The 11,641-nt window shown below is 46.3% G+C and overlaps 1 protein-coding gene across 1 annotated transcript; it reads left to right on the plus strand.

The window, feature by feature from the left end:
* Positions 1 to 5,738: 5,738 nt before the first annotated feature.
* Positions 5,739 to 10,650, plus strand: LOC137912681 (teashirt homolog 3-like). Its single transcript, XM_068756815.1, has 2 exons — positions 5,739 to 5,823; positions 7,337 to 10,650. The coding sequence occupies exons 1-2, from the start codon at positions 5,739 to 5,741 to the stop codon at positions 10,648 to 10,650; spliced, it is 3,399 nt and encodes a 1,132-aa protein (XP_068612916.1).
* Positions 10,651 to 11,641: the final 991 nt, after the last annotated feature.

An 11,641-nucleotide genomic window follows, 5' to 3' on the forward strand; every position in this document is an offset into this window, starting at 1 on the left:
CTTGTGTTTTGATGACTGACACATCGATCTTCCATGACATGTCTTGAGATGTCTATAAATGGGGGGGTGGGGGGGCACATTGTGCGTATACAAGTCCAACAAGTATGTTGCTGTGCTCATAATATATGCATGGCAAACGTGCGTAGGAGTGCTGTGAAACTTAGTTTATGTGTTTGAGCACATGCGTGGCCATATGGCATTAGTGTTTAATGGAGTGTGTGTGTGTGTGTGCGTGCGCAGCCGTGCACGGCTCCCTGATGAACAGGGCTGACAGGTATCACTCATGCAGCCGGCTGGCCTTTAAATGAACCCGAGCTGCTCTGCTCTCCTGTGGCCCTAACAGGCTTTCTCTGAGATTGATGCTTCTTTAAAAATCAGATTAATGATGGATACCAGGCTTATAGTGCCATTTATCATGAAGCGTATTATTTAGGCCAGCCGTGTATGGCTGTAACTGGAGAGCCAGGACGGGGAGAAGCAGGGTGGAAAGCCTCAGACAAGACACTCGCTGTGTGATGGATGGCTGAGCGCTCTCTCTGAGTGTTACTAGACACCAGCGCCGCAGCAGTGGGCCATAATCAGATAGCCCAGGGACGCTTATCCCGCAACTACACTTCCCAGATTGCCTTGCCTGGAGGGGCTTGCCTTTTATGAAAAGGTATACTGTATCATCATCATCATCATCATCATCTTGAAAAAGTTAGTGGGATCATGAAGAATCTCCCGGCGCTGAAGGGTTTATTGCAATTATACGTTCTGAACCCGTTGGATCCAATCTAACGGCGCGTAATCGCTGCCTAAAAGTTTCCATTTATCTTTACCCCAGAAGAGGCTTCAGTTCAGCGTCGTTCCTTAACAATCATGAGTAAAAGAGTACAGTGATTGGGGGGGGGGGGGGGCAGTCAAGAAGTGCAGAGAAGTGCAAAAAAAAAAAGTCTCTAGTCTTTTGTCCTCTTCCTGTTCCCCCTCTCCGTCTGCTATCTCCTCCTACCCGCAACTGTGATTTATGGTGGCCATCCGTCTTCAGGCTGCGTCCATCACCTCCTCGTTGCTAGGTGATCATGGCAGCAGCTGCGCATTGTGGGCGGGGTGTGGCCGTCCCACTCCCAAGCCCTCGTCCTTGCCTCTCTTCAGCCCCGCACCGCCACCGCCACCACCCAAAGATTTAACTCAAAATTACAGTTCTATAGTAGCAAGTACAAGCCGCAAATCTCAGACCCGAACCCATCCCTTTGTTCTGAGAGTGCAAACGCTGACCATTTCGAAGCCTTCTGTCACCGTGGACTGACTCCTGGGAGAAGGTCATCCTGGTGTTACGGTGCGACAACCTCTCGGTGGTATTCAAGGCACTCTGAAGGTAATTCTCTCATCTTTAACGATCTGTTTTTTTACTCTGCCATTGTCAATCAGCATTAAATAAGATTAGGATGTGAAGTGTTCAATCGGGTGATCAAACGTTTCACGAGTGAAACCAGATCTTTGGACTTACTGTAACTCCTAATCCTTGATGTCGGACCCACTGGACGGCAGGATTCAGCAGAAACCTTCATGCTTTTTTAGCTTCTTTCAGAGACGGCCATCATTCTTATTTATATATATATATATATGTCATTAAAAGTCATAAACGGCTGTAAGCACATCGGACAAAGAGAAAAGTTGCATTCAGTTAAGTTTTTGAAAACAAATATAAACCTTTTATTATTGTACAATTGGTTTCTATTTCCTATTTCATTTCATCACTTTGACCCGCTGCATTTTTCCCATCATGTTGACGGCTACAACAAAGTAGTCGCTCCTTTTTAAATAGGTTGGACAACTAGACACATTTAAGTCTCCTCTGATGCGACGAAACCAGTTTTGGTGTAAAGCCGTGTTATGCATAATTGTCATACCTCTACAGAAACACTGTAGCCGACGTGAGAACTCGGCGTGCTCGTCTATCGCTGCTGATGCAAAGCGGTGACCTTTATAGCAACATTTTTGAGTGAGGATAAAATAGCTGATGGAATGGGGAAATGAACAGCAGTTCTGCTTCGTGGCGTTTTTGTTTTAGAACTCCCCCCCCCCCCCCCCCCCCCCCAAAAAAAAAGAGGAGGGTAGTGGAGATGTGAGAAGTCTGGCGGCGCTTTATTGGACACAACTGTCTCGTTGTGCACGTGGGGATGGCACTCCACCTTCCTGCGTCTCGCTTCTGTACCCGAGGAAGCGTTTATTTCTGATTGTTGTTTGTTTCCATTTTGTTTATTGCATCGGGTTTCAGGCTGGGACTCTGGTGGCTTTGACGCCCGCTCATCACGACAGTCGCATGAGGATCAAATCTTATTCCGTGTGTCTCTTTCCACTCGCCCAAAACCCTTTCCCTCTCTTTCTGTCTCTCTCTCTCTCTCTCTCTCTCGCTCTCTCCTCTCACGGCGTGCATTGACAAGGTTTAGCCTTAAGCTTTGCCCGGGGCCAGAATGATCTCTCTGTTTTTCCCATCTCCCCGTAGCACACATCCTGCACTACAATTGGCGGACACAATGTATTCACAATGCCATCAGGGGGTAAAGAACACACGCCTAATAAAAACCGACGAAGACACCCGCGATCGGATGTAACTCCATGGCCCGTATTTAGGAGCCATGCTGTGCATTAATAACCTAGAAAATCAGGCGCACAGGATGTTCCGTGTCCGGTCACATTGACAGAAGCAAGGTTAATTTTTCGAGACGCCACCAGATCACCTGTTGCATATTTTCCTCAGGGACTTCCAGGCAGCCCCGCTGGGGATCAAAGGGAAACGAGGGCGAGGACAAAGTTTAATTGAATGTGATACTTTGACAAATGTGTACAACAGAGAGGCGTTTTAGGTATGTTGCAGATCTGCTGCTGCGTTGACAGAATGGGGCTGTTTAGGGACCGGATTATTCTCATCTATTTAAAGAGTTTCAGTTTCTGCTTGAGGAACATTTGAACGAGCCAGTTGGAAGTCAGGGGTTTTGAGATTTCCATGGTTGAGACTGAGGTGACTTCCTGTCCTGTAGGATTCTGGAGCCTGTTTCCTGTCAGCAAGAGCCCCCCCCCCTGCTGAGGGGCGGTGTTGGTTTAAGGGCGTCAAGGTCCAGTTGAAATACAGCACACATGTCAAGAAGCGCTCGTCATGGTGTAACACAGTTTCACTTTATTTCCCAGGTCTGGGATAAATAAAGTATTTCTATTCCATCCTTTGATCAAGTGACCCTTCAAGTCCTTTCAGTGTTCTTTCCTCTGTTCTTCAACCTTAATAAAAAATAAGCATGATATTAATATGAATAATTTCTGTTATCTTTCATAAAATAAATGCAGCTCAGTTTCCATAAGTCAGAAGAAAAAAAAAATGTAACCAGTAAGGATATATTGTGATCTCCAGTTTCTTGTTTTCTGAAGAGGATAGAAATGCTTTCTAATCTTTACACTAAAGTATAAGGAAGCACCCATATGGACAATTTCCTCTCCTCTCCCTGGAGCGTAGTTTAGTCATGCACGTTACAGTCTCTGAGATGCAATCATGATATGAGCCCCGTGTAAACATTACCTTTGCAATAGATATATATATATATATATATAAAAAATCATTGTAAATCTGATTCAGGGTGTTTATGTCTCCAGTTTAATTTGTTTAGTGTAAAATGTACATATTGGTGGTATATTGGTTCATCAATGGGATCGAAGACCGTTTTTAGAGGCTACTTCATGCCATGCGACTATAAAAAGGTCCTTTGTTTCACAATATCTCAACAGAAGAAAGAGAAATGCCGACATCTCCGTCGATACGGAACCTTTATTTTTAGGAAAAAGAATAGCTGAACTGTTGTAGTCGTAAAAGCACAAACCTTTTTTTTTTTTTTTTTTTTCTATTACAGCTCCTGTGGCAAGGTTGCCTCTTTTATTTTCCCCGAGAGCAGGCAAGTCACTAGAGTGTGAGGGTCAGACATAGGTAAGCGTTTTTAATGACGCATCCTGTTTACCGCGCTGCTGCTGGGTGTGATCAAGTTCACAGACTGTTTCCCCAGCTGTGGAGGTCAAACCCGAAGCATGCGCATCGTTCATCAAGGGACAGATTTTAAGAAAGTTGGGATGGGCTTGTGCACGCGTTCACACATTCACTGTAAATCTCTCTGTTTGGAGCTGTCATGATCTGGACAAGACAAAAAAGTGCAAAGATTTTGAGATTTTTTTTTAAAATAAATAAATAAACATGCGTATTTAAAATGTTCTATCAAAAGAATACAAATAACCGGGGAAGTGCTTTCAGAAGCACTCCAGGAGAAACAGCCCCTTAGCGGCAGCCGCAGCACCTTCCTGCTTAATCACCCTGCGTCGCTGCCCTGTCTGTTGTTCCTGATCGTCAAAGCAGCACTGCAGTATTTCTATCGGATGATCTCTCCCTCCTCGTCTGCGGCCCTTATGTTTATGAAAATGATACTCTGCAGGAATGCCTCTTGCATGCCAAGATGTCGCTGTTTTCCCTCATCACTTGCATCTACAGTGTGTGTGTGTGTGTGTGTGTGCATAGGGTGGGGGTATCTGAGTTGGTGTCATAACTGACTGACTAGCTTTATTTATAATTATGTGTGGGTGTGTTTGAGGTTGCGTAACTAAAGGTGAAATATGTTTTTCTGCTTGTCAGAGGTTTTTCTTTTTCTTCAACTTGTCTGTGTTTGCTCTGAAAGCACTCCTCCCACCATTTTTTGTTAAATACCAAAATAAATCATGCGTGGAACCTAACGATTCTTGTCTTTGCCCCACATGGCAACGGAGAACACGCACACACATTGGCCCGACACCATATGCTCAGTTATTAGTTAAGACTGCATTGAAGAGTATTGTTGTATTCATAATCCTCTTCTTTTTTTATTCTAAGGGAGCCTCTATACTCACATCACCTTTTATTAGCTTGATAAATCGCCTCTGTTGTCAGTCAAGTCATGGAGAATAATTGGATGTGGTTGTCGCCCTGTGTGATGGATTATCAGTCATTGGGGATTAAATTAACAGATAGTGCTTGGACATAATGGTTTTGTTTTGCATTTTAAATTGCCTGGGAGCATGGCTAGACTCTGTCGGTTTTCTAAATGGTCCTTTTGGACTTCTTTCCGCCTCTCTTATAGCTATCTAGCCTTAATGACAAATGAACAACAGCCTACAGAGTGCACCATGGTAAGAATGAAATGTAAAACAGTTACGTTGAGACAAAGGCTTATGAATTTGATGGCATGACATAAAATGGATTATTTTAATACCATGATAAAATGGTGGGGGTTAGCTTAGATGGCTTATTTTCTTGACGATGAGGAGGAGGAGGAGGAGGAGGTCCGGACAGCTTTGTGGGAAAAACAGTTTGTCACAGGCTCATCTGATACAAGCTGCTATTCGTGTGCCCAGAAAAACAGAAAACAAAAACATTAGCTGCTCCGTCTTGGATGAAATTATCCCTTTTTTTCAAATGAGAATCTGATATGAATGCCATCCAGAGGAAGAGCAAAAGTAAGTAGGAGTGAGCCGTTGTCTGAGCGCTGGTGGCAGTCAGAAATCGCCCTTGCGTGTTTGCCCAAGTGTGAGCGATTTACCTCCTCGCCCCAATCTCCATCCTCCCAGACCCCCTCCCCTCCCCTTCCCTCCACATCCACATTATCATAATTGTGTCCAGAACATGAGGGGCCGGGGAAGTGATCATGTCATTTTATTTACACCCTGCTTGGCCCTTTTTTACAAACGACATGCCACTGACTGCCAAGCGGGCTGGGGGCCCCCGACGACATCTTTTGATCAAGGCTGTCGGGGCCTATCAGCGGAGAATGGCAGGTAATGGATACCCGGTGACAAATCAAATCTCAGGGAGGACGAAGAGTGGCCCCGCACCTGCCAGGTCTCCATTAGGTTGGCCTCTCAGTGGGGCTGCCTGCTGACTGTTGCCCCCCCAGGGCCCAAATCAGACCAGCGCCAGCCACATGGCTGCTTAGAGATTGGCTGTTAGCACTGGAAATGAGAGTTATTTCAGCGATGACATTTTTGTTTAGACTGGATGGGTGCATGGGTAGTGGACTGTGTGTGTGTGTGTGTGTGTGTGTGTGTGCGTGTGTGTGTGTGTGTGTGTGTGTGTGTGTACCTACGTGATTAGGCCCGACTGCGTGAGAGCCGCATTCTAACTCTACCTACACCGTCTTTCCGTGGCATTTGTCTGCGTTTAGGATGTCTAAATGCAATTTTCTAATTGTCATAGTTTATTTGTTTTTGTTTTTGGTGAGTTCTGAGGTTGACAGAAAATGATGGAGCTGAGAATTGTATGGGGGGGGGGGGGGGGGGGCAGGGGATTTGTAGGTCATTTTGGGGGATGTAGGCTCACTAGCACAGGAGAGAAGGGAGTGTTTGTCTATTTTATGTATGGGCAGTTCACGCAAGCACAAATTCACAGACTTGTATCTCAACGTGTGTGTGTGTGTGTGTGTGTGTGTGCACTCAAGTGACATCTCACTGATGCATTGTCATTATGTTGCCGCTTGTCACTGTATCCCAAGCTTCCCATGATCTAATTTTTTCCTCGGTTTGTTTCGATCATTAACTTTTGTTGGTTCGAAGTGAAACGAGTTTGTGTTTTGTTTGCTTGACGTGATCAGAGCGTCGGGCGTCGCTTCAACTTCAGATTGAAGTTTGAACCAAGAGTTTTGGCTTCACACACTTATTACAATCTAATGAACTCACTTCGGTGGAGATCGCACTGTGGGATGTCTATTCAATATGTAAAAATGTCTTCAGCACAATTCTGACGTCCTTTTCATGGAATTCATGATGGCGTGTGTGTGTGTAATCAGAGAAGAGGCAGATGAAGAGGCGTCAGACATATTAACTGACAGATGGAGGTTGATCCAACTCATTTATTACCCCAGAGGAGAATGCCACAGTGAGATTGGGCTTCATTAATTTCAGATTTAGTTTTCATTTCAAGCTGTTGCGCCCTGAGATAAATAAAATGGCGCATTATGTTTTTGCCAAGATATTTCTTTTTTTTTTTGTTTTCCTCCAATAGGAGTGAAAAGGGGGGGGGGGGGGCATGAGTTCCGTGTGGCTGGGGTAGTATATAAATACAGGCTCGCCTAGAGGAAAATAACACCTCAACGGTTGATGAGGTGAAATGGGATGACTGTAATTTCTCAGCTCAGCTTTAAAGGCTCCCACACAGATGGCTCATTTATCCCTGGGAGTCCTCGGGCACCACGTAGCAGGGGAAACTTTTTCTCCAGTTATTCTAACATAGCTTGTTCACTCCCTGCGATTTAACTCGTGTCTTTCTTTCTCCCTGTCTCCATTCTCCCTGCAGCGTATTCTCCCGAGGAGCTGACGGAGCACAATGCGGAGGCAGAAGCAAATGACCTGTCCTCAGCCCCTCAGGATGACCTTCCCATGAAAGATGACTCTGTGAAGCAAAGCGTTGGGACTGCCAAGGAGCAGACGCGTGACCAGGAATCAGCTGGAGCCGCAGAGCTCTCCGGACAAGACGTGGACAGCGAGTCGCATGTGAGTGAGACCAGTGACTGCCTCTCAGATTTTGAGAGCCCCCCTCGAAAAGCTGATGGAAACCTGGCATCTCCAAATGGTGCTACCAAAACGCCTCCTCTAGGCATGGACACCTTGGAACAAATGAAAGCCATCTACTCCAGCTTCATGAGCAGCCCCTTATGGTCACCACTGAACTTTAATTCTGCTGTACCAACGGCTCAGGCAGCAGCTTCCACGGAGAAGCCGACTCGTAGCAACAGTACTAGCAGCAGTAGCAGCAGCAGCAGCAGCGGCAGCGGAAGCTATGACTGGCACCAGTCTGCAGTGGCAAAGACTCTGCAGCAGCAGCATCCTGCCCAGAGCCGTCACCCGACTCAGTCCGAGCACGGCCTGTTCAGTACGGTCCAACTCCACAGACAAAACCCCAAACTGTTCGGCTCCATCTTCAGCGGCGCCAGTAAATTTCGCTGTAAGGGCTGCAGTGCTGCTTACGACACCCTGGTGGAGCTGACTGTTCACATGAACGACACGGGCCACTACCGGGATGACAACCACGATAGGGCGGGCGGCGGCGGCAAACGCTGGTCTAAACCTCGTAAGCGGTCACTAATGGAGATGGAGGGCAAAGAGGACGCTCAGAAAGTTTTGAAGTGCATGTATTGTGGCCACTCCTTCGAATCCCTCCAGGACCTCAGTGTGCACATGATCAAGACCAAGCACTACCAGAAAGTGCCTCTAAAGGAGCCCGTGGCTCCCGTGGCAGCTAAAATCATGTCTTCTAAGAAAAGGGGATTCATGAGGTTGGACCTTACTGCCTCCCCACGCTCACGAGAAGGAACCCCCAAAGCTAAGCATCTACAAACCGACCAGAGTGAACTCGCACAGAAGCCTTCCCCAAGCCCCTACAGCTCCCACAATAACCGCCATGGCCACCAGAACGGGGCCAGCTATGCTTGGCAGTTTGAATCCAACAAATTCCAAATTCTCAAATGCATGGAGTGCGGAAGTTCCCACAACACGCTACAAGAGCTGAGAACCCACATGATGGTGACGGGACACTTCCTGAGGGTCAACAGCTCTGTGGGGAAGAGAATTAAAACCCTCCCTGAGGCCATCTCTCCTAGTCAGGGGAGAGTTTCCACGCCTACTGAACCGAGGGTCCAGTCGGTTCCACTCGCACCAACAGCCTTCTCTCCGCCGCCTCTTCAGGCTGCTACGACCCCACCTGCCACCTCCCCTCCTCTAAAAGAGATCAAGAAGGAGGAGGTCGAGGAGGAGTGCGGTCAGCAGGAGGAGTCTGTTGGGAGTGGGAAGCAAGTCACTGATTCAGTTGGCAAGAAGGAGGATGCGGAGAAGGAGGAGAAGTATGACATATCGATGTATAATTATCTTACTGAGGAGGACCTGAAGGAGAGCCCCAAGGGGGGCTTTGATATTCTTAAATGTCTGGAAAACACTGTGACTTCAGCCATTAACAAGGCTCAGAGTGGGAATCCAAGCTGGGGGGGTTACCCAAGTATCCACGCAGCGTACCAGTTTCCCAGTGCCCTCAAGCTCCAAACGGGAAGTGTGGAGAAGAATTCCACGATGAAATTCTTGTTCAATGGAGGGGATGGCTCACTGTCTTCCCTTGGAAAGAACCAGCCTCTCATTTCTCCACCTCTTAGTCAGTCCTCCCCTTTTCCCAGCAACAACTTCCAGGCAATGGAAGAGTTGGTGAAGAAAGTGACGGAGAAAGTGGCAAAAGTAGAGCAAAGGGTCAAGCAGTTGTCTCCCAAGACGGAGACCCATCTCTCTCCCTGCAGAAGTGAGGCTGAAGAGTCTCATAAGGCAGAGGCTGACTCGCCCCGGGAATGGAGGTCTGTCACGCCAGCCAATAGCGACAGGGGGAGCCACAGGGATAGAGCATCCCCATGCATGGACCCCAAGAGAGAGACGGCTGTCGCGTCCCCGCTCACGACTGCACTGAGATGCAGCACCACCATTATCACTAGCCATGCTCCTCCTGAGCAACCCTTTGTCAACCCTCTAAGTGCTCTTCAGTCAGTAATGAACATTCACTTGGGGAAAGCAGCCAAGCCCTCCTTGCCAAGCCAAGATCCCCTGAGCCTGCTCTCCAGGCTTAACCAGACCATGGCCGAAAGGGCGGCTGTGGCCGCTCCTCCCACACAGACCAAAAAGATGGAGAGTGGAGTCGATAATAGCTTTTGCCAGGCAACCGATGATGAGCCTATGGACCTCACAAAGGGGAAGAGCAATAGAGGAGGCTCTGTTGGTTCAGCCCCCCTTACTCCTTCATCCACAGCCTCCTCCATCTCTCCCTCCTCTTTTGTTACTCCTGCAAAGCTAACTGTTGTCTCCCCATACACATCCAGCAGCCCCCTCCATGAAAATGCATTGTCAGATATTTCAGACATGTTGAGGAACCTGACGCAGTCCCAGCACGTCCCAAAGCCTCCCTCACGGTCCCGGGTCACAGATAAATCTGAGATCCTGGCTTCTCCTCACGACGACGACGATATGTCCTTGCATGGTCACAAACGCAAAGGTCGCCACTCGAACTGGAATCCACAGCACCTCCTCCTTCTGCAGGCCCAGTTTGCCTCGAGCCTGAAGCAAACATCAGAGGGGAAGTACATTATCAACGACCTCAGTCCACAGGAAAGAATGCATGTGTCTCGTTTTACAGGTCTGTCCATGACTACCATCAGCCACTGGTTGGCTAATGTCAAGTACCAGCTAAGGAGGACAGGAAGAACCAAGTTTCTCAAGAACCTGGAATCTGGTCAGCCTATGTTCTTCTGTAGTGACTGTGCCTCACAGATCCGAACCCCAGCAGCTTATGTAAGCCACCTGGAAGCACACCTAGGGTTCAAAATCAAGGATCTGGCCAAGCTGTCCCCCAAACAGACTGTCAGGGACCCTCACACTCTGTCTGAGAAACTAGTTCCCCTGGAGTCCTTCCTTTCTCCACAATCACAAGTTGACTGCAGCACTAATGGGGCGGTGTACCGCTGCCAGCTCTGCGTTCGTAAATTTGCCACTAAGCACGCCATCAAGCTTCACCTCAGCAAGACCCATGGGAAGTCTCCAGAGGATCATCTGCTGTATGTGTGTGAAGTAGAGAAACACTAAAGCGCAGTAGTCCAACTGGAAAAGATATTCAGACTGGATGTTAAAACGGTTTCAGAAAATACTGAAGACGTGCTAAAACAAAAATAATGGCATGAACTACTGTTAAAATTGTCAGCACAAGGTGTTTACATTTATGCAGCCCATTTAAAAAAGAAAATACTAATTTCTATGTATTTCAAAAAACAGAAACATTCATTTCACTTAAGAATATAATGTAGGTCAAAGATATTCATTCAGCGCAATTAGCTGACGGCTGTTAGATAGCAGAGGTCTGGTTATTACATGATCATTGTGAATCTCTTGACTAGAAGGACAACTTAATAACATGACTTGAAATGTATTAACTTTATTGTATTTATTTTTATTTTCCTTTTTTTTTTTTTTTTGCTGGTAGACTGCATGTTCAACAAGTTTTACTGTTACATTTGTACAGTCCTGTCCTGTCGTGTCCAGATTTCAATATACCCTTGTCATTTTGTAAAACCATAAAACAGCCTGGGAAAGCTCCTTTAAAAGAACCTGCCAAACAGCAAATGTTCATTCCTCCTATATATATATATATACCGGTATATAATTATTATTTTTGCCTTAATCCCATTGATTTTTCTTGATTGTAAAAGCTGCCTTGTTCTTTATCAGTGATTAAGGGGCACTTAAAATCCAGGTTTGTGTAAAAATGTACATTTAGTGTATAAGCTTACAACTTGCTCTTTAAATTATGCATACTTGTTATATTTCCTAATTTAAGAGGACTATGACTATCCACTGGTGCAGAGCCTTTGAAGAAGATTAAAAGAACATTGTTTTGCACAATAGTTTTATAAATGTTATTTGATTAAAAAGAAAAAGAAAAGAAAAAATGCAATACGAATATGTTAACGCCTTGTGCTTCTATGATTAAATCAGATTAACTGCTGCATACAATTTGTTTTATTTCTTATTTACCAGAGACATTTGTATGTCAATGTTCATTATGAAACTCGGAAAGTAG

Source organism: Brachionichthys hirsutus, unplaced genomic scaffold (assembly GCF_040956055.1).
Source record: "Brachionichthys hirsutus isolate HB-005 unplaced genomic scaffold, CSIRO-AGI_Bhir_v1 contig_939, whole genome shotgun sequence".
Classification (NCBI taxonomy): Eukaryota; Metazoa; Chordata; class Actinopteri; order Lophiiformes; family Brachionichthyidae; genus Brachionichthys; species Brachionichthys hirsutus.

Bases quoted from the DNA above. Each gene is read 5' to 3' on its own strand.
- LOC137912681 (XM_068756815.1), top strand. From the start codon at position 5,739: ATGCCACTGACTGCCAAGCGGGCTGGGGGCCCCCGACGACATCTTTTG. The intron at 5,824-7,336 runs GTAATGGATACC...TTCTCCCTGCAG, and splicing joins CTATCAGCGGAGAATGGCAG to CGTATTCTCCCGAGGAGCTG.